The sequence below is a fragment of the Musca autumnalis genome, unplaced genomic scaffold (genome assembly GCF_047663935.1).
Source record: "Musca autumnalis isolate F117 unplaced genomic scaffold, ASM4766393v1 scaffold_5, whole genome shotgun sequence".
Taxonomy (NCBI): domain Eukaryota; kingdom Metazoa; phylum Arthropoda; class Insecta; order Diptera; family Muscidae; genus Musca; species Musca autumnalis.
The window spans coordinates 6,392,750-6,416,987 of record NW_027412088.1 but is presented as its reverse complement, the minus strand read 5'-3'; the positions used below and the strand labels follow the sequence as shown (position 1 = coordinate 6,416,987).

At 37.5% G+C, this 24,238-nt stretch overlaps 1 protein-coding gene across 4 annotated transcripts in view; it reads right to left on the bottom strand.

Moving 5' to 3' along the window:
- Positions 1 to 24,238, bottom strand: part of Drl-2 (tyrosine-protein kinase derailed 2) — a 205,591-nt gene that overhangs the window by 88,137 nt on the left and 93,216 nt on the right. For 2 of the 4 annotated variants that reach the window (XM_073992140.1, XM_073992141.1), the window contains exons 4-8: positions 9,277 to 9,404; positions 8,215 to 8,452; positions 7,855 to 8,023; positions 1,758 to 1,918; positions 1,374 to 1,516 (exon numbers count right to left, since the gene is read on the bottom strand). In XM_073992140.1, the coding sequence (XP_073848241.1) occupies positions 1,374 to 1,516; positions 1,758 to 1,918; positions 7,855 to 8,023; positions 8,215 to 8,452; positions 9,277 to 9,404 (839 nt within the window). The remainder of the gene's footprint in view (positions 1 to 1,373; positions 1,517 to 1,757; positions 1,919 to 7,854; positions 8,024 to 8,214; positions 8,453 to 9,276; positions 9,405 to 24,238) is intronic. The other 2 variants (XM_073992142.1, XM_073992143.1) reach the window with 1 other exon arrangement.

Here is a 24,238-nt window from a genome sequence, read left to right as displayed (position 1 = left end):
TCTACCGCTTTGGTGCAACATTTGGTCTTCGTCATATTTTATCCAAACTTAGTTTTATGGGGCAATACCGGTCCCCAACTTCCGGTACTTCTCCCCAATATTTAAAAAAATTTCACGAAAATGTTAGGACGATATCACTTGGATGGTGCAAGCAATTTGGTCCAAACTTTGGATCTCGTAATATTTTGTCAAAATTAAGTTTAACTTCTAAAATGGCCCATATCGGTCCTCCCTAAGGGTACCACCCCCACAAAAGTTCAACATTTGTGTTAATTCCTAATCCACATTTTTGTCGGCAAGTTCAAATGTTGAAAAAGGACCTGAGAAAATGGCCCGAAAGCTATACAAACCCCTATGGCACCATGTGTAGTGTCTGGAGCGCACGATAACTCTCGAACGGATCAGGCGGTTTGATCCAAAATTTGGCCTTTGTAATATTCTGTCCAAATTTAGTTTAACTTCGTCCATATGTTTCTACCTTAAGGTAGGGTTTAGGATCTGTTGGAAAATCATTTGAAAATATATACCGAAGCTACTCCTTGTGGTTCTGTTTACAGCGATATTATATTTTTCGTGCACAAATCCATGCATCCTGACGTAGTGGTCTAAAAGGTCTAAATTAGTCAGTAATCAACTGGAATGACTGGTGGTCGCGATATCTTTCGAAAAGAAATGACTTCCAAAAATAAGATCCACTTCCAAAATGGAACCTGCTCCGCGGCGCTCTTGAGTTTTAATTCAATTCCATATTGTTGGCGGCAACTTCTTACGTTCAAAAAAGGCAACACAATTCAGAAAACCCTCTAATACAAAATTTTTGGGGAAAATTATCTTGGTTGTGCGGTCGCTTTTTGATCTGCTCGTATAAGAAAGTTTCAACTCACATAGGCTGAGGGTATATCTCCATCGGCAAAGTCAACAGATACTTTTTTACTTGTTAGGAAATGTGTTCTACTCATTTAGAATGCCAATTAACAAACTATAGGTTGTCTCCTGAAGATATAATTTTCAACTTAATTTATAAAGACATACACGTATACGACTTCCAAATGTTAGTAAATCTGAATCGAAGGTTACTTTTCTTCATATTATCAAATAAGATTAATGTAAACCTACATAGAAATATCCCCGAATTAACAAGTTTTTGTTCAATCTTCCTCTGAACTAATTTTCTATGCGGCATATTTATGTATGTTGTTTGCACATTTATCAAATCCTCCACTGTGCTTAGCATTCCATTGTTTATCAGTTAAAAGAATTTATAATTGCTTTTTATTTCCTCCCATTTCTTCAGAAACATTACCAACCCACCCCACCATTAATGCTAAACGACAAATATAAAAGATCCGTCTTCTTGAAACTATGGTACATACCTGGGTTAGCTGCGACGAAGCATAATATGATATTCTCGAGGGACACACCGATTCTGGTTTAGAATAAATTGTCTCTGCTATCTGATCGCCCATGGGCAGTAAAGCTGTTGCATATGGTGATGGTGTTGGGGAGCTGCGAAACTCTATAGGAAAAACAAAAACAAAACACAGAAAAAGAAGGAAGGAAACACACGGCCATTAATAAATACAAACATCATCGTGTCAACATTTGTAGTTGAAATCCTCTTCGCTCTATTATTTTTGTGATATCAACAGGATAATAAGAATAATAGCCCCTGAAGAACAAAGATTTGCATGTTTGTTTGCGTGTATGTGTGTGTTTTTGTTCGTGTGAGGAACAAATAAAAATAGACATTAACTTACTTTCAAATATGTTGCAGGACTTCTTAGTCTCCAGGGGATACTTATTGAGACTGGCAATGGTGGCATAGGAACCACTGTTCGCACTGGGTGGCCTTCCCAAGGGATCCAGACGTATGAAAACATTTTGATGGCTACCATAAGCGGCTGTTGTAAAACTGGTGCTAAACAAACAAACGAAAGAACGGGCAAACAAACAGAACAAATAATCAGGATTAATTACGTCAATTAATCAGAGGCTAAATCTTTGCTACACAGAACCATTTAAAGCAGGTTAACTACTGGCATGTTTGTCTAATAGGATGTTTTCTGCTTCTGGTTGTTTTTGTTGTTTGTTTGGCCCTAACAACAATAACAAGATGTTACTCTAAATGACTAAATTGCTACTCTGTGGCATTCAAAAGAAGAAAAAAAGGAAAGATAATTTGTTTAACTGTCAAATAAAGATGATGGAGTTATACAGCGGGAGGCTGTGGTGAAGGTCTACTGTTCGCAAGAAAGATGTAAAGACGAATTGCCAATGTTATGACTTTGGGCCATACTTAGTGTGTCTATTAAATATTTTTGCCAGATTTGAGTCTTGACGAAGTGCCGTGTTGTGGCTGGTGTTGCCATTAGCTGAAATTCCATTTTATTTTGTGATTTATTTTGAAATTACACGGATTCATAATAATTTAATAAGCCAAGTTAAGTCTTTGTTACTGTATAAACTGCTACATTATATTTTACTGCAACTTTTATTAGTACATTAAAGATTTTGGAAACAACATTCATAATCGTAAAAATATTATTATTAACTTTAAAAATATAAAAGCAAATAATGCAGGTAGGTCCATAAAAATGTTATGTTTGAATTTTAGTATTAGTTTGTGGTAGTTACAAGAAAGTCAATTCCTCAGGTGGTTTAAAAATTGAGTCTAAGTTTCGTGAGATTTAAAAGTCAATAGTCAAGTGAAAGCTTTGAATGTTATGAGAATTGTGTTCGATTTTAAATTTAGTTATCGTAGATTTTAATTCGGAAGAATAACAATTGGGCAGACTAATCAGAGCCTTAAAATATTTTTGGAATAAAGTGTGGATTACCAAATGTTAACGATCATTTCCCTTTTTATTCATCTATACATTAGGAAAAATGTGTCTTTTTTGTTCTTTCAAAATAGTCTGGCTTAAGCCCATTGTTGTTGTTTTAATATTTTAAAACAACTATTTTATTAGTGGAAAAGATTTGGCATTGTTCGCCAAGGGGTAAGGCAGGGAATACTATAGTTTCGATCCACGCCACTGGATCTCATCAGTTCCCTTGTTTCTTGTTTGTGGATATTCTCCACCGAAGTTATTTTTCAATAACTTCTTCAACAAGAAACTTTTTATACCCAAACATCAATCGTCAGCTCGAAGTATAAAGGTAAGCAAAGAAAAAAGTTCAATGAGAAGTTTTTCCTTGGCAACCTCATACAACTCCGACGAAAGTGTCTGCGAAAACAACTTCTCATTGAACTTTTTTCTTTGCTTACCTTTATACTTCGAGCTGACGATTGATGTTTGGGTATAAAAAGTTTCTTGTTGAAGAAGTTATTGAAAAATAACTTCGGTGGAGAATATCCACAAACAAGAAACAAGGGAACTGATGAGATCCAGTGGCGTGGATCGAAACTATAGTATTCCCTGCCTTACCCCTTGGCGAACAATGCCAAATCTTTTCCACTAATAAAATAGTTGTTTTAAAATATTAAAACAACAACAATGGGATTAAGCCAGACTATTTTGAAAAAACAAAATTGCAAACGCTATCCCAATAAAAAAAAAAACGCCACAATGCTTCAAAAATGTGTCTATTTTCAGAATTTTATTTTTTCCACTTAAATTTAAACTGCACTAAACCGAATTACCAGTTAGCTTCTCCATTGTATATAAAGGAATGAAGTAGTCAAATCAGTAGCTAGCAACTTATGGGTCTGTGGTAAGGAATCATTGATCATCAGCCATCCGTCATTCCTCTAAGATGGATAATGAAACAGTTGCTGGAATTTACAGCTATACTTGATCTAAAACACTCGTTTAAGTTGTTTTTTAATTCTTGCGCCTTCGAAGTTGATCTCCAACCCAATGTGGTTAATCCTTTCAAGACAGAGAATAAGTTATTCTCTCTCTCACTAAATATACCGGATCAAAAACAACAGCAGACGCTATATCCTAAGATTTACACAGTTGAACCTCGATTAGCTGTAATGATCGGGAGCGGAGGCATTACGGAAAATCGATTTTGCCGGATAATCAATTAACACCGTTTCACATATTTTTTAATAAAAAAGTGTTCTTGCAAATATTTATTAATAAGATCAATTATGATTTTAATGTGGAGTTTAAAAGTTTTTTTATACATTCAGCATTTATGCTAGCGAGGACAAAATCGAAATATGGTTTTTAGACCCCAAGTATGTTCGGACAAAAACCCTTTCAGACAATCTGGAGTCGATTTAGCTGTGTCTGTCCGACTGCCTGTATGGCTGGATGGAGCCCACGATAACTCTCGAACATATTAATCGATTTGGTCCAAAATTTGGCTTTCGTAATATTTTGTCCAAACTTAGTTTAAGTTCGATGATGGACCACATCAGTCCACTCACTCGGGTACCTCCCTCACAAAAGCTCAAATTTTTTCGTAAAAATTATGAATGCGATAACTCTCGAAGGAACTAACCGATTTGGTCCATACCTTACACGTCGTAATATTACTACCAGGCATACATAGGTCAAGTTCGTATCGGTCCACTCCTTCGGTTACCTCCCACACAAAATTTCGGAAAAGTGCAGTTAAGACCTCCACTCAAATTGTTTTAATTTTTATACCCTCAGCATTTATGCTAACGAGGGTATATACCCTTTCATACGGGCAAAATGTGCCTCATCGAAATAATGATTTTAGACCCCAAGTATGTTTGGACGAAATTCGTTTCATACAATTTGGAGTCGATTAAGCAATGTCCGTCCGTCTGTCTGTCTGGCTGGAGCGCACGATAACTCTCGAACGGATAAACCGATTCGATATTTTACCCAAACTTAGTTTAAGTTCGAAGATGGGCTATATCGGTCCACTCCTTCCGGTACCTCCCCCACAAAAGTTCGAAAATTTTTGGAACATTTGTGCGCATGATAACTCTTGAAGGGAGTAACCGATTTGGTCCATACTTTGCCCATCGTGAAATGTGTACCAGACTTAGATAAGGTTACAATATGAACTCAATCGGTCCACTCCTTCGGGTACCTCCCACTTAAAATTTCGGAAATGTTCAGTTTAGGGCCATCTCTCGGATCGCTTTGATTTTTGTTTTAGCAACTTGTACTCACTGCCCTCCATACGACGGTACAAGTTTCATCAGGGGCAATTTCTTACTTCCTGAGAAAATAGCCTGAAACTTGCAAAAAAGCCCTATGACACCGTGTGAGGTGGTTGGAGCGCAAGATTAGGTCCAAAAATTGTTTGTACGGTAACTCTTAAAGGGAGTGGCCAAACTGGTCTATACTTTACAGATCCTAATATATCTACCAGATATAGGTCAGGTTCAAATATAGACTATATTTGTCCACTCCATCCGGTACCTACCACTCAAAATTTGGGATAAGTTCACTTTAAGACCTGATATCGAATCACTTTGATTTAAGTTGAAGCAACTTGCATTCACTGCCTCAATTACGATGGTAAACGTTTTTATAGGGGCAAGTCCATACTTCTTGAGAATACAGCCCGAAGAGTATAAAAACCCCCTTATGGCACCATTTGTTGTGGCTGGAGATCCACTTCCATAACGGTCGATGTCGATCAATTCCTTTTAGTATCTCCTCCGCAAAACTTTTGATCTTTAATACTAATCAACATTTTTGTCGGTTCAAATGCCCAACAATTTTAAAACCCCCCAAATACATACGTATTTGAGGGTATATCTCTGTCGGCAAGCCGACTGATACTTTTTTACTTGTTATTGTATCATTTTGTATTCGCCGCCCCAATTACGGCGGTACAAGATCTTTCAGGGGCAAGTTCATAATTTCTGAGAAAATGGCCCGAAAGCTGTAAAAATCCGATATGGCACCATGTATAGTAGATGGAGCGCATGGTAACTCTCCAAGGGATAAACTAGAGTTGGCAAACTATCATTATGATCGTTGCCGTGAAGCTTCGGATGTCAAAGCTATTATTTTTTAAACAATTCACGACAAAGAACCCAAAAATTATATTTTAGCAATCAAAACAATAGCCTGACTATCGATAGTTTTCCAGCTATAGGATAAACCGATTCGGTCCTTAATTTGGCAGCCGTAATATTTTGTCCAAACTTTAAGCAAGTCCTTATATGGACGTTATGGCTCCACTCCTTTGGGTATCTCTCCCACAAAAGTTCAAAACTTTTCGCTAAAGTGGCACTCGCGATGACTCTCGAAGCCAGTAACCTGTTTGGTCCATACTTTCTACATCTTAATATTTCTACGAGACATAGATCAGGTTAAAATATGGACCATTTATGTCAACTCTTTTGGGTACTAAAAAAACAAAAAAAAAAAAAAAAAACATTTTTCCACAACATCCCATACGCGACAAGGGAGACAATGATATGCGACCTACTGTTTATCGCCGAGTCCGAACGGCGTGTCTTAAGACACCACTTGTGAAGAAGTTTTTCAAGGCTGAAATACTCAGGAAATGCCGCCAACATTACTGAGGGTTATTTTGCCACCGTTGAAAATTTTTTATGTTGCCTGGCCGGGGAATCGAACCCACGACCTTCTGCGTGCAAAGCGGGTGTGCATACCATTGCACCACGGTGGCACCCGGTACTTCCCACCCAAAATTTCGGAAAAATACACTTTAGGATATCTTCTCGCTCAAGGCTACGGTACATTTTTTTTTTCAGTGGCAAGTCCATTCTTCTTGAGAAACTTACCCGAAAGCTGTAAAAAACCTCTACGGCCAGCATGTGTAGTAGCTGGTGCGCACGACAACACTCAAACCGAATACAACGTTGGTCCACACTTTGCATACCGTTATATTTCTCCGAATATTAGATGAAATTCGAAGATATTGGTTATAGGTCCACTCCTTCCGGGACCTCTCCATAAAAGTTCGAAAATATTGTCTAAAATAGAACGCGCGATAGCTCATAAACGGAGCAACCTATTTGATCCGAACTTTAGATTTCGAAATATTTTGTCCAAAGTTAGCTTAGGTTCAAAATTGGGCTTTTTCGGTCCACTCCTTAGGGTACCACCCACACAAATGTTGAACATTTTGGTTTAAGTGCGGTTAATGATCTGTTCGATGATCCTTTGGAAATTTTTACCGAAGGTACTCCAAGTGGCCCTGTTTACAGCGATATTATGTAAATCGCGGGCAAGTCCATGTTTCCTAATATAATGGTCCAATAGCTCTAAATTACATTGTGAACAACTGAAATAGCTGGTAGGCGCGATGTCTATCGAAAGGAATGACTCCCAAAATAATACACACTTCCAAAATGGACTATGTCCTTAGGTACGTCTTTAACAAAACTTTTGAGCTTTTATCCTAATCCATATTTTTGTCGGGAAATTCATTCATCATCAAGTGTTTCAATTCACACAGGCTGATAGTATATCTCTGTCGGCAAAGCCAACTGATACTTTTTTAATTGTTGCATAGTTGTTGTACGTGGAAATTTGGTCGAATGAACTATAATCCCGGATCATTAAGATATTCGCGGTTAATCGGTGTAAAATAAACAAAAATTCTGTGTTTTCCTTCTAGTTAATATTGATGTACACATATTACGATCGTATGATAGCGTATTAATGATTCTATTTAAGAGTTGTTTCCAAAACTCATTTAATGGTTCCATTACATTTGCAAAATAGTAGATGTAACTCTTTCAATTCTGATATAAAATTAACAATAAACGTTTTTACACCCAAAAAACTTCAACACCTGCCAGTATTGATTGAATTTATCCTAATATTCAATTGAATTTTCCAATATTACGTTTTAAGTCTTCTTTCTTTTTGGCCACGAAATTCCATTATATACAAATATTGTCTGTGTTTGTGTGTGTGTGTTTTTTTGCATACTTACTGCAATGAATCCTGGCGTATTTGTTTGCGTGCCCTTAGATACATTGTGCTGGCTATTAGTCCCACAACCAATACCAAACCCAAGGCACAAGCTGCAGCACCCAACAGTGCAGGACCCTGAGAGGGAGCGTGAGCAGGAGCCGGTGATTGATTGGGAGCTGGAAATAGACCTTGAATTGAATAAAAGAAACGCATATTATTCGACAAAGCGATGGGATGGGATGCAAACACATGATTTATTTTTCGTCGTCTTCTTCTTGTTCTGTTCTTCTTCGACATTTTCGTCACTTTTGCCACACTAATGCCAGCATGAAATGGTGGTGAGAAAATAAAAATTGCAAAAACCATGGGAGGCACTTACCTTTGATACAGATTTTATTACGCTTAAAATGTAATTTGGTATCATTATGGCGTGGCGGTCCCCTCACCAGCATGTTAATGCTGAGTGGGACCTGTTCGCTGATATTGCCACTACAGGGTAAATGTACAGAAAACGTTTCCACCTGCTGTGGCACATAGCCTTTCTCTGGTATACTGAGGGTGGGTGTAGCCAAAGCCTCCTGATCATGGTCATAATCGATGGTAATTGCATATGGCAGCTATATATGGTGGAGCGAACGAGGCAAGTGAGCGAGCATATGGGATCCGGGCAGGGCACAAATGGAGCAGAGAGGGGGAGAAAATAAATAGAAAAAATTGGTGGTTAATGGAGTGCAAATTGGTTTTTGAGTGGTTAGTTGGTTGGATGCATGGTTGCTTGCTTGCCTGCAAGCCAAGGGCAATAGTAACAGCGTAATAACAACAGCAGCAGCAGTATCCACAACTCCCACCAAATTCACTTGGACGGACGGTCAAATAGACAAAAATTTATAATAAAGCCACACAAAAAGTGCGCTCCTTGTGCAAACACACAAAGATGGACAAAGGAATAGATAGAAGCAGCCAGTCAAAGGTCTGCTCAAACACTCACCCAGCCAGCAACCCAGGCAGTCACTCCGTCACAAATGTTTACACTTACATTGGCACATTAACTCTAAAATATCGTGTAACACAACCACACATTATCAGCGTATGGCGTAATGTGATGTAGGTGGATTTGGAGGGTGGTGTGAGCGTGAGGAGTTGCTCACAACAAGGTGTGATGAGCTGAGTTCGTATAATGTGATGATAATAGTAGTGGTGGTGGTAATGGTGGGGTGAATTGGCGTGTTTGACGTAGGTTTGTATAGTGTTTGCGGTAAGAGTTTAAATGTTTTGTGCGGTTAATATTTGTTTGTCAGTTGGATTGGTGGCGGCTGACTGGCAATCTGGCTTAAGTATTTCGCTTTGAATGGATATCTGTGGAGGGGAGTGTATGCGGGCGTATGTGTGTGTGTGGATAGAGTGTATTTGATAAATGTTGTTATTATGAAAAGAAACTTACCGGATAAGCTGTTAGACTTTGCCATGAGAATTCGAGGTCATGTACATCTGCCGGCACCGGTACGGTAAAGTGCATTGCGTATGTGTTTATTGTTCCCTCGTGTACATAGAATAAATCCGCTTCCAATTCTGGCATTTTTCAAAGTGTTGGACAAATCACACATTCGCGTCAGCAGCATTTACCCAAGTCGTTGGTGTTGGCGTTGTCGTCGTTGAGAATGTTTGTTATTGAGGTTGTAGTAGTAGTTGTTGTTGTTTCAATATTATTTTCACACCAAATGTTACATTGTTGTTGTTGTTATTTTCGTTGTTTTGTCATAAAGTTTGGTAGTTTATGTTGTTGGCAAACACGAAAGGAACATTACCGACAGGGCCATGTTTGACAAGCATGTTGACACACAAACACACAGGAACGAACATCGGGACACACGTGTATAATAAGCCACAACAATGTAATATCAGACAGCCAACAAAAGATGATATCAATGAGTTAAATTCCCATGTAAAGTCGTGTGTCGTGCATCGCATATTGCAAGTAACAAAAGTGGTAGATAGTGAGTGGTAACAAAGCAGCCAGTAGTAGCAAAGCAGCATCAAAAAACAGCACCAAGAATGAAAAGAAAGAAAGAAAATTTATAAATATAAACAAACAACTCACATAAATTTCTGTTGTCATTCTTTTTCTTTCTTTTATTTTAATTTGTGTATCCTTGCACTTATTCTTGTTGGTGAATGGGTGGTTCTATCAATTCACCGAAAAAGTTGTTCCTTTATGCTAAAGTTAATGTATGGATATACAGAGAAACTATTTGTTAATCCGCTGGTGTAATATAGGATAACACTGGGTTAGAATTCGTTGATATTGAAAGAAATTTTTTGTCGATTCTCTAGAGTTATTTGCTTTTGAAATCATTAAATAAAATAAAAAATAGCAACACTAATGATATTTGACAGATTCTTACGATTTCTTTATTTAGATTGTAAATAGCATCTGATACATGAGTTTCAATGACAAATTTCAACCCATTCCCGGATTATTCTGAAAGTAAAGTTTTCGTGGGTGACTGACCATCTGCTGGCTCTCCATACGAGAATAGCCCCAAAACTGCATTTAAAAGAAATTTTTGAACTTTTTTGAGAATGTTTGGAATCGTATAGCCTAGGCGACTTTGCCAACAGCCGACTTTGCCAAAAGCTAAATATTCTCAGCCTAATATTCAACATGGGTGGCACCGTGGTGCAATGGTATGTACACCCGCCTTGCACACATAAGGTCGTGGGTTCGATTCCCCGGTCAGCAACATCAAAACACTTTTCAACGGTGCCAAAATACCCCTCAGTAATGTTGGCGACATTTCCTGAGTATTTCAGCCATGTACAACTTCTCTACAAAAGTGGTGTCTTAGACACGCCCTTCGCGCTCAGCTAATATGAATCGGGGTGCACTCATTGATATGAGAGAAGTCTCCCTTGTCCGTTATAGGATGTTTGTGGAACAATTATTATTATTATAATATTCTACAACAATTTTAATGGACTTTGAACAGATCCCTAATTTAAAATAGCATTTTCGTATGCGATGAAAGAAGTTTTGGAAATTCCAGGTTACATTTTTAGGCATGGAAAATAAAAAAATAGTGTTGTTGTTACTAATCCTACTAAAAACATCAGTACGAGAGGTGTGTGAAGGCTTTTTCCTAAGTATTTGGTCATTTTGCGCCAATATTTCAGGAAGTAATGGCTTCTCGTAGCAAAAAATTATAATGTTGTAATTATGATGGCAACGGCTACCCGCTAATAAATTCTTAAAACCATCTAAGAAGTGGCCTTAAACCTTAGAGTTATTGTGCCATTATATCAGCAAACATGGAATTGCCTCAAAAAATATGTCTACATTCGATAAAAATTTCAAAACAATCTGAAAACAGACCGTAGACTGCATTAAAGCGAAAAACTTTTGAGGCGGAGGTACTGAAAGATGTTGTCGGATACGGGGCCTTTTTGGAACTTGAAGTACGTTTGGAAGAAATTTCGATGTTCAAAGTTTCGGACTTGTAATTTATCGTGCTCATCACACATTTTAATTGGTACCGACATGGGTTGTAGAGCCTTTTGACTATTATCCGAGATATATGTTACCCAAAATGTTTGAAGGTGTGTGGGAAATACCCTAAGGATAGAAGGGATATAGTTTCGATCAAATCCGTTACACCCTTCGAGAGCCTTCGTCCGCATATATAGGGACCATCTGATATAATTGGACAAAATACTAAGAGATTCAAAGTTTAGAGCGAATCAGTTGATCAGTTCGAGAGTTATGGTATGCTTCAGCTAAACAGACAGACGGCAAGAAGGACGAACCAGCCCTGTCCGACTCCAAATAGTCTGAATAGGACTTGTGCAAACATATTTGGGTTCAGAAACCGAATCAAAATAGGTATATGTACTTCGTTAAATAAAACAAGTAAGAAAAGCGTTAAGTTCGGTCGGGCCGAACTTTTTATACCCTCCACCACAAATTTCAGCCATTTCGGTGGATTAATGTGGCCACAACCTTCAAAATACCGAAATTCGGAAGGTACCGTTCTATGGGGGCTATATGATGGCGTGGATCTATACCTACAAATTTCTGGGGGAAAGTTTTATACGCCTAAAGAAGACTAAATACCAAATTTCAGCCATATCGGTGTGATAATGAGGCTAAAACGTTCAAAATATCGAAAATCGGGAGATATTGTATTATGGGGGCTATATCAACACGTGGACCTATATACACATTTTATGGTAGAAATGTTTCTTAGCCTCTGGAAACACAAAATACAAAGTTACAACCGATTCTTTGGTCAAATGGGTCTAATACATTCAAAATATATTAAATTGACGCGTACTTTATAAGGGGTCTTATGTGGGGACTATACCAAAACGTGGACCTATATAACCCAACTTTGGTAGGAATGTTTTCTGGCCTCTGGAGACACAAAATACCAAATTACAACCAATTCTGTGGTCAAATGGGTCTAATACATTCAAAATATATTAAAATGACGCGTACTTTATATGGGGCCTTATATGGGGGCTATACCAAAACGTGGACCTATATAACCCAACTTTGGTAGGAATATTTTTTGGCCTCTGGAGACACAAAGTACCAAATTACAACCAATTCGGTGGTAAAATGGGCCAAATATCTTAAAAATTCCTTAAAACGACGACGCGTCACGCGTCATTTTGTATGGGGCTATACGAAAGCGTGGACCTACATAGCCCGCTTTCAATACCAAAAGTCCTACGTAAATATAACATATTTTCCCAAAATTTCATCAACCTACGTCAATCCGTTCGGACGCTAGAGTGATTTCCACAGACGGACAGACGGACAGACGGACAGACAGACAGACGGACGGACATGGCTATATCGATGTAGAATTGCACGCTGATCAAGAATATATATACTTTGTGGGGTCTACAATGATTATTTCGAGTAGTTACAAACGTAGTGACAAACTTAATATACCCCCATCCTATGGTGGAGGGTATAACAAGTAAGAAAGTATCAGTCGACAGAGATATACCCTCAGTCTATGTGAATTGAGTCTTTCATCTACGGACAGAATTGTATATAGGACAGTTATAGAATTGTGTGGACCTTTTGAGACATTTGAACTTGCGAACTTGGACCTTTATGTCAGGAAGAATGGACTTGCCCACAAAAAACATAATATCGCTGTAAACAGGACCATAAGGAGAGGACATCGGCATAATTTTCCAAATGATCTGCACTGAAACAAAAATGTTGAACTTTTATGAAGTGAAGACCGATATTTTCGAAATTAAACTACATTTAGGCCAATTTGGAACAAATCGATTGCTCGGTTCAACAGATATAGCGTGTACCAATTTAGTGTCATTTTTTAATTTTTTTTGGTGGGGTAGGGGAGCTTCCGGAATTTGTAGATCGTTATTGTCCATTTACGAACTTAAACTAAGTTTCAACAAAATAGTACGAACGCCAAATTTTAGACCAAATCGGTTGATCAGTTCGAGTGCTATTGTGCGCTCCAGCCACTGCACTTTTGGGCTATTTTCTCAGGAAATATGGACTTACCTCTGAAAGAACTTGTACCATTGTAAGGGGCAGTGAATGCAAATTGTCACAACAAAAGTCAAAGCGATTCGGGAGGAGGTCTTAAACTGAACTTATCCTAAATTTTGTGTGGGAGGTACCCGAAGGAGTGGGTCCATATTGAAACCTCATCTATATCTGGTAGAAATTTCAAAAACTTGTACCATTGTAAGGGGGCAGTGAATACAAGTTGTCACAACAAAAGTCAAAGCGATTCGAGAGAAGGTCTTAAACTGGACTTATCCGACATTTTGTGTGGGAGGTACCCGAAAGAGTGGGTCCATATTGAAACCTCATCTATATCTGGTAGAAATTTCACGATGTTCAAAGTATGAAACAAAGCGGTTACTGCCTTCAAGAGTTATCGTGCGCACAATTTTTCTGAAAATTTTTGAACTTTTGTGGGGGAGGCACCGATAAGTTTGGACAACATATTACGAAGGCCCGATTTTGGATCCAATCGGTTTATCTGTTCGAGAGTTATCTTGCGCTTCAGCCGGACGGACATGGTTAAATCGGCTCCAAGTTGCCTGAAACGGATTTCGTCCAAACATACTTAGGGTCTAAAACCATTATTTCGATGAGGCACATTTTGCCCTATGAAAGTGTATATACCCTGTTTGGAATAAATCCTGATGATATAAAAAAGCGTACCATATTCCGAAGATTTCGTTATTTATATTGTATTTTACATACATATGTTCCCTCAACACCCCCGAAGCGACAAGGCAGACTTTTCTCTCTAAGACTTACAGTCTTTCGTCGAGTCCGTACGGCGTGCCCTACAACATTACATGTAGAGAAGTTTTTCATTGCTTAAAGACTCAGGAAATGTAAGCCAGAATTACACTGAGGAGATTTGCTATCGCCGAAAATTTTGATGTTCTCGTCAGAGATTGAACCGTAGACCTTCTGAGTCTAAGGCGGACGGTGGCTATATAAGAATGTACGAAGTTTTAACTTTAGGCGTATACCTAACTGGAAGGAGTAGACCTAATATTTCACAAACACTAGCTTTGTTCCCGTTCTTTTTATACCCTCAGCATTTATGCTAACGAGGGTATATACACTTTCATACGGGTTTTAGCCCCCAAGTATGTTTGGACGAAATGTGTTTCAGACAATTTGGAGTCGATTTAGCAATGTTCGTCCGTCTGTCTGTCTGGCTGGAGCCCACTATAACTCTCGAACGGATCAACCGATTCGATCCAAAATTTGGCTTTCGTAATATTTTGTCCAAACTTAGTTTAAATTCGAAGATCGGTTATATCGGTCCACCCCTTCCGGTACCTCCCCCACAAAAGTTCGAAAATGTTCGGAAAATTTGTACGTTCGATAACTCTTGAAGGGAGTAACCGATTTATTCAATACTTTGCAAATCGTGAAATGTTTACCAGACTTAGATGAGGTTCCAATATGGACTCAATAGGTCCACTCCTTCGGGTACTTCACACACAAAATTTGGGATAAGATCAGTTTAGGACCTGCTCGCGAATCGCTTTGATTTTTGTTTTATCAACTTGTATTCACTGCTCCCCATACGACGGTACAAGTTTCATAAGGGGCAAGTCCACACTTCCTAAGAAAATAGCCTGAAAGTTGCAAAAAACCCCTATGACACCGTGTGAGTTGGTTGGAGCGCATGATAACTCTTGACAGATCTGCCGATTCGGTCCAAAATTTATCCTTAGTAATATTTTGTCCAAACATAGTTTAAGTTCGAAGATAAGCCATATCGGTCCACTCCTTCAGGTTCCTCCCCCACAAAAGTTCAAAAATGTTCGGAAAATTTGTTCATACGGTAACTCTTGAAGGGTGTGACCGATGTAATCCATACTTTGCACATCCTAATATATCTACCAGATATAGATCAGGTTCGAATATGGACTATATTGTCTATTCCTTCTGGTACCTGTCACACAAAATTTCGGATAAGTTCACTTTAAGACCTGCTCTCGAATCACTTTTTGTTGAAGCTATTTGCATTCGCTACCACCATTACGACAGTAAACGTTTTTTCAGGGGCAAGTCCATATTTCTTGGGAAAACAGCCGGAAAGGTGGAAAAACACCTATGTCACCATATGTGGCGGTCGGAGAGCACGATAACTCTCGAACTGTTCAACAGATTTGGTCCAACATTTGGTCTTCGTCATATTATATCCAAATTAGTTTCATGGGCAAATACCGGTGCACAACTTCCGGTACTTCTCCCCAATATTTAAAAAATGTCACCAAAATTGTAGGACGATATCACTTGAATGGGGCAACCAATTTGGTCCAAACTTTGGATCTCCTAATAGTTTGTCAAAATTTAGTTTAACTTCTAAAATGGCCAATATCGGTCCTCCTTAAGGGTACCTGCCCTACAAAAGTTCAACATTTGTGAATTAGTGCAGTTAATTCCTAATCCGCATTTTTGTCGGCAAGTTCAAATGTCCAAAAAGGGCAACAAAATTCTGAAGAGACCTTAATTCCAATCGATCTATCCTTAGGTGAAAGTTTTACTTCACATTGGCTGAGGGTATATATCTGTCGGCAGAGCCGACTGACACTCTTTTACTTGTTAATAGTAAAACTCGTAAAAGAGAAAACTGTAAAAAAATTGTTCTCACACAAAAGTTTTTTGAAAATGTACGGGAACGGAAAAATTATAAAAAAATAAACGTCAAAAATACTGGAACAAATGTCAAAGTGGGCCAACCAGCTAATCAGAAGGCGGCATCCATGTTACTATTTTTTAACACGCTCAAATTTGTCGTGTAAAAATGTTTAAGAGCGTCATTCAGCGCCATTTTTGTTTAAAGAGAAGTGAACATTTTACAACTTTTTTGTGTAAGGGAACGGTTTCTCGGGTAAAATGTGTAAACGTCGTAAAAATTGTAAAAATGTTTAGTTCTGGAACAAAGCTATTGATAATGTGAATAAAGTCCATTTCCTACATGCAAAAATAAAGTTGTTAGTTTGTATTCTTCATCTTAGTCCTTTTTTTTTTACAGATTTTTTCTCCGGAGATGTGGACTTCCGCATTAAAATAATTATATTCCTTAACGAGGACCTAAATTACAAATATCAAGCAATCCAAGGACAGTCCTTGAGTCCTAAAGCAATATTGTTGAACTTTTGTGTGGAGTTACCAAGAGTAGAACTTTTCAAATCTCTCTAATTTTGGTAGAAATGTTGTGGAATGTTCTGTTGTGGAATATTTGAATACAGACATTCAAACATGATTAAACGAATCCAAAATGTCTGAAATGGATTTTGTGCAAACATATGCTGAATATTTTTATAAGATACATTATTTTTGATCGTGTAAAACGATATATGTATGTCGGCCCACTTAACAGTTGATCGATTTAAGGTTCTAGCCAAATATTTCAATAGAATTTATTGTAATTGGAAATATTGAGTTCTACGATGTAATTTGGTTATTTTATTAGTTTTTAAGACATTAAAAAATTAAAACATTCAAGGAGATTTCATTTATCCCCATTAACAAGTTAATCAAGGAACATTATCAGTACCGACAATATCCCTTACTTTTCTTCCTGCTAAGTTTGTCTTTTAATCCTCCTGTGTCCAGTTATGTTTATACACATATGTATATTAAAAAATCATCACTGATAAACATTATTGTATAAACTGTAATTCTTTTTTAACATTTGTTTTAATTAACATTGATTTCTAGAATTAATTATTGAGAAAAAAAAAAACGCAGAAAGAAAGAAAAGCAATAAAACGAATGTGTCCATAAACTTAATTAATTCACATGGAAATGTGCCCGAAACAATAAAACCTAATGGACAGTGTCGAACGGCTCTAAAGGACAGCAATAAAATTGTTTGAAAATGGATATGTTGCATGATATTTTCACAGATGTTGTGTCATCGAGATATGGGATCCACGGACAACAGATGACACTTTGACCACTACCACCCTTACCTCACTGCACGTAATTCTCTAACAATTTAATATTACTATCAGAATTATGTCTATTTTGCCCCCGAATTACGTTAGTTATAAAGAGACAACTATTAACACTTGTTTAAGTTGTCTCAACCACTGTGGTCTTTGTCAGTTTTCTTTATGGCTTCGTATTCCCCCGCACACACACACACCCTTCTAGAACAATGGTGGTGACTATATTGCAACAATTGCGAATGAATGAATAGTTGTACGAATGAATTACTCTCTGTGCACTTCCTTGTAAAAACATACAAGAGGAGTGGTAACAACGACCGAATCCTAAATCAATTTTCGTTTCTTTTTTTCTGTAGAAAGGGACTAAACTAAACTAAATAGAAATTAACTGTTTACTCTCTGCTGCTTCGCATTTGTATGCGGTGTTTCATGTTTGTTGTGCCTGCTGCAGCTAACGGCAAAGAGGAAATGTTTTGTGTTCTTGTTGTCATCCCAACTGGATGTACGGAAGCTTAAAATGAAATTCTTGAGAGATTTAATGTTTCCTTTCTCCACCTCTTTTGCTTCTGCAGTTGCTCTTCATTCCGTTTCATCTATTGTTCGCAGACATAGAATGTACGTGCTGCTATCTGTTGGTTGTTTTTCTTTGCAAGAAGAATATGTGGCCAAAGTTGGAAACTGTGAAAAAATATTGTGTGTGGCGGGCGACAAATAAAAGTCAAACAACACAACTATCACCAAGAATTATGGCCAGTGGTAAGAATGGATGCCACAACAGACAATGAAAATTAGAGTTTGGGGTATTGGGGGGGGGGGTCTATTGGCTCTTAATGCCATAGGTGTGTTTGTGGGAGGGATACAATGGCAAAGAAAAAAATGAAAAAATTACTCTGATTGACCGAATTGTTGCAATTGAACAATAAATCAAGTTTGATGAACTGCGAACAATGTCCGGCAGATGATCATTAGTCAATACATAGCATATCTTGCGTTTAAATAAATAGAATAGTTGTGAAATAATATTATTAATTGTCTAGAGGTTTGTTTTGAGGGCGAAAAAATAAGAAATCGTTTGTCATTCCAGTGGTGCGAAGATAAATTTGAATGATTTATAGCCGGTCAATCGATAGGCAATTTCGTTTAAGTGATGTTGTTCGAGGGATGAGAAATGGCAGCAAATTTGAAACTTTAATGGAAGCGAGGAAAATTAGCACTTAATTTTCTAGGGGAAATGATATTGATAATAGGTTTTGTGAAAAATTAATGTTTTATTGGTTTCTATTTGGTGAAGAAGTTGTGCACAATTGACGTTTTTATTAGTTCCTATTTGTTGCAAATATGGATGTAATTTGATGGGAATGGACACAGTTTTTGGCAAGCTTACTACACAAGCTAACACAAAAATAAGGCGTTTCTTTAAAGTTTTCTACAACTTTTTTACTATTTTTATACCCTCAGCCGTTAGGCTAGAAAGGGTATATACACTTTCATACGGGCAAAATGTGCCTCATCGAAATAATGGTTTTAGCCCCAAGTATGTTTGGACGAAATGTATTTCAGACAATTTGGAGTTGATTTAGCAATGTCTGTCCGTCTGGCTGGCTGGTGCGCACGATAACTCTCGAACGGATGAACCGATTCGGTTCAAATTTCGGCTTTCGTTATATTTTCTCCAAACTTAGTTTAAATTCGAAGATGGGCTATATCGGTCCACTCCTTCAGGTACCTCCCCCACAAAACTTCAAAAATGTTCGGAAAAAATTTGCGCACGATAACTCTTGAAGGGAGTGACCGATGTAATCTATACTTTTCACAACCTAATATATCTACCAGATATAGATCAGGATCGAATATGGACAATATTTGTCTACTCCTTCTGGTACCTCTGACACAAAATTTCGGATAAGTTCTCTTTAAGACCTGCTCTCGAATGACTTTGATTTTTGTTGAAGCGATTTGTTTTCTTCAGGGGGAAGTCCATATTTCTTTGTAAAAAACCCCTATGTTACCATATGTGGCAGTCGGGGAGCACGATAACTCTCGAACTCTTCAACCGATTTGGTCCAATATTTGGTCTTCGTCATATTGTATCCAAACTTAGTTTCATGGGCAATACCGGTCCACAACTTTCGGTACTTCTCCCCAATGTTTAGAAAATGTCACTAAAATGCTAGGACGATATCAATTGAATGGTGCAACCAATTTGGTCCAAACTTTGGATATCCTAATATTTTATCAAAATTTAGTTTAACTTCTTAAATGGGCAATATCGGTCCTCCCTAAGGGTACCTGCCCTACAAAAGTTAAACATTTGTGTATTAGTGCAGTTAATTCCTAATCCACGTTTTAGTCCGCGAGTTCAAATGTCTAAAAAGGGCCACAAAATTCTGAAGAGACCTTTAATACATTCGACCTGTCCGGAGGTGAAAGTTTCGCTTCACATTGGCTGAGGGTGTATATCTGTCGGCAAAGCCGACTGACACTTTTTTACTTGTTCTGTATTTGGTTCAGCTATTTTCGAATTGACCTTTACAAATTATAGTCTCAAGTGTTGATATTTTAAAGATCAGGTAGAAATCTTTAAAATATCAACCCAACAACGTATGTCATTTATAAGAAAGGCAACAGGCAATTTGGGGAATGGAATTTTCCAAACATATTTTACGACGCTTTATATAACCTTAACCAAAGAAAAATGCGCCCCAATACTTTGCGCTTTAAATTGCGAAATTTGATTCCATGTTTCGGCATGGCCCCCCATATAAAAGTAAACTCCGATTACAATTATTTTTGAGTTTTAGCTATATTTTCTACTGACTTCGACCCAGAATTTCGACCATTTAAAAAAATCTTCCTTGAAAAAATATGAATGTAGGTCTCAGTTTTGGTGTCGCCTTCATATAATTATTTTAATTTTAGCTATGTCGAAGGCCTTAGCCATGTGTTCAAATAGATTTGGCTGTAATAAGGCATTTTGTTTTCTCAACATTTTAAATGTGGATCCATGTTTTGGAGTAGCAGGATGCTGTTTCCAGACATAGATGGATACATTAGCAATATTTTAGTCGTATTCTAACTTCTGTGATTTTTAGCATTAAAACTACTGTGATATTTACATTTATACATTTTAATTATTTTTGCTTTTTATACCCTATACCACAATGTGGAAAAGGGTATAATAAGTTTGTTTTCCCAAAAATTCATGTAACGCCGCGAAATATTCGTCGTAGACCCCTCATGTGGTATACCAAACTTCATATCTCGACGAGATAAAGCGATTTAGCGATGTGTGTCCGTCCGTCCGTCCGTCCGTCTGTCCGTCCATTAAAAATTGTAATCAAGCTAGAGGCCGCAATTATGGACCGATTGTCACGAAATTTAGTATGGAGGTCGGGTTTGGACCAGAATAGAACTGATTAGTTTTTGGCGATGATCGTGAAATGTTAAAGGGATGAAATGGACCAAAAACAAAATTTTTGCTCGATTTTGTAGCCGCTCTGTAGGTCGCAATAATAGTCCGATCGGCGCGAAATTTTAAACGTAGTTTTGGTTTGAGATGAAGAAGTAGCGTGCAAGTCAACGGTATGATCGGATAATATTTAGCGGGTTAAATTGATCAAAACTTTTGTGTGAAAATTGGTAAAATTTCTAATGCACATCTTATAACAGCTAGCCCGGAAAGCTAGTGCACAGGGATAGTGGTATAGGGTATCACATGGTCGGCCCCGTCCGACTATAGTCTGTTCTTACTTGTTTATATTTTATTTGTTGTTTTGTTGTTTTTATAACCTTCAATTGGCAAAATTTAAATGTAAAACTGAAGAAAGATTATTTATTAATAAAAAATTACCCCTGAAGATGTTGGAAAATCCCAACGAAACGTCGGGTAGAAAAATGGAATAAATAGTCTTTATTTTTCATTGATAAACGTAGACGTAATAGCCCGATAAGTCGAAGTCTTAAAAATCATACATAAAGACTCAAAAAGATCAAAGAAACTTAAAATAAAGATAGATCAGGTTCGATATAGACTATTTCGGTATACTCCTTAGGGTACTCCTACACAAAAGTGCAAACATTTTTGCACAAAATGTATTTTAAGGACATGTTTCGGATCGTTTCGTTTGTCCTCCCGAGCCTCTATTACAATGCTACCATTTTTAAGGGTAAGTTCATAGTTGAGATAATGGCCCAACAGCTTTAAAACACCCTGTCAGCACCAATCACATCTTACCAAAATTTTGAAAATCGTAAATTTTCTTCAAAAGACATATCAAGTTTCAAGCAGTTCCATATCGGGCAATACCTCCCATACTAAAGTTCAAGTGCATCTTAGAAGCTATTCGAGTATAATTTTGAATATTTACCGAAGGTACTCATAGTAGTCCTGTTTGTAGCGACATAATATTTTTCGTGGACAAGACAACGCTTCCAGACATAACGGTGCAAAATCTCTAATAAGCCACACCATATCCAGTGGCTAATATTGGTTCAACCTTTGCACCTCGTTATATTTCTCCCAATATCACATCAAGTTCCAAGAAGTTATATATAAGGCACCACCGCGTAAATGTATAAAACACATTTGCATTTGAAAAACGAAAAGTTCTAGGACAGAAACGCCACTACATAGTCGATACGTCCGAAGATCTGCTTTACCACCAGTGAAACCAGGTAACATAATTTGGTGACTATGTGGGTTCGAGTCCTTGGCTTTCCTTTTTCACTTGCAAATTATTTCCGATCATCATGCTTAACTCTAAACGAGAAAATTAATAAAAAATCAATAAAAATGATCTTCGCCCTAAATGGCAAAATTTCGAAAAAACAACACCTTCGGGTTTAACTTTGTTTTGAAATTCCCATCGAAGGCAGTCCAGTAATTGCGATTACAAATTGAAGATGGACAATATCGGTCCACACCTTCCAAAACCTCCCCCGCAAAAGTTCAAAACTTTTTGCAAAATGGTGCGCACAATAACTCTCGTAGGTCCATACTTTGCACATCGTGTCATTTTGCAAAATTTAGTTGAAATTCGAATATGGACTTTATATGTCAACTCCTTCGGGTACCTCCCACACAAAATTTCGGAAAAGTTGTATTTAAGAGCTGCTCTCAAATCGCCTTTGATTTTTGTTGTAGCCATATAAATTCGCTGTCCCCATTACAACAGTACAAGTTTTTTATGGGCAAGTCCATACTTTCTGAGAAAATACATATAGTGGATGGAGAGCACAATTACTCTCGAATGGATCAGACGATTCTGTCCAAAATTGGATTTCGGCCTACTTTGTCCAAACATAGTATAAGGGCGAAGATAAGCAATATCGGCCCACTTCTTTGGGTAACTCCCCCACAAAACATGGTAAGCGCTATATCTACTAAACGGAACAACTGATTTGTCCCAAACTTTGAATCTCTCAATTTTTTGTCTAAATATAGTTTAACTGGGAAAATGGTTCCTATAGGTCTTCTCTTTTGGGTACCCATCTCTCCCCCCACAAAGTTATACATTTATGTTTAAGTGCAGTTTATGGAGGACGCACTATCCTATGGAAAATAAATGACTCGCAAAATAAGATCCACTTCCCTTCGGTACCTCCTCCGTAACATTTTTGAGCTCTAATCGAAATATATACTTTTGTCGCAAGGTGCATACGTCCAAAATGGCCCACAAAATGATTTTGATTGTATAACCGGTAGTTGATCTGCCTATAGATGTACATAAGTTTCAATTTACACATGCTTTAAATGTAAAGTGCTTACACCTGAGAAATTTTTGCGGATTCTAAAACTACTATGTTCATAGATGAGAAAAATGAAGAAACAAAAAAATCGCCGGAGCGCCTCTTTAAATAAATTGCGATTCATGTTGACAGTTTTAGAGGTTTTTTAGATTTTCACGATTTTGCTTGGAAATCACAAGTCCTATCGAAATGGAACTGGAGCAAATGTGGTAGCAGTGAAAATTCTCTACAAGATTGACCTTAATGGTATTTTCGTAGGTTTTACCATTTTTGAAATATAGAAGTTCAAATTGGGACAATGTATTGAATGTGTCACCTCCTTTTAAAACAATGTCATGCAAGGTGCACCTTATCTAACATTAAGTGAAAAATCGCTTACACCTGGACAGTTGTTGCTGCTTCTGAAAAAGTACTGTTCATAGATGAGAAAAATCCAAAAACAAGAAAAAATGCAGGAGGGATTTTAGGTTTATTTTAAGTTTTCACGATTTTGCTTGGAAACCGCACGTCCTATCGAAATGGGGCTAAAGAAAATGTTGTAGCTGTGAAAATTCTCTAGAGGATTAACTGATTTTTTCCTAGGCTCTACCATTTTTGAGATATATAGATGTTCAGGTCACATTTTTATTTTTAGATTTGTTAGGCTTGCACGATTTGTGTGAAAACGGTAAGACCTATCGAAATGGGACTAGAGAGAATCTTTTAGCTGCGAAAATTCTCTACAAGATTGGCTTTCGTAATTTTTCCTAGGATGTACCATTTTCGAGATATATCAATTTAAGTTGGGAATTTGCAGTCTTGGCATTGTTTTATAAGGAAGCGATACAGTCAATGCATTGTCCCAATTTGAACTTCTATATCTCAAAAATGGTAAAACCTACAAAAATAATATTAAGGTCAATCTTGTAGAGAATGTTCACTGCTACAACATTTTTTTTAGCCCGATTACGATAGGACTTGCGGTTTCCAAGCAAAATCATGAAAACCTTAAAAAACCCTAAAAATTTGAACTTTGACCGCGATTTATTTGAAAATCCCTCTGGCGATTTTTTTCTTTCTCATCTATGAACATTGTAGTTTAAAAATCCCCAAAAACTTCCCAGGTGTAAGCACTTTCCATTTAAATTTGCTTCAAGAGCACCGTGTATATCTATGACGGCAAAGCCGACTGA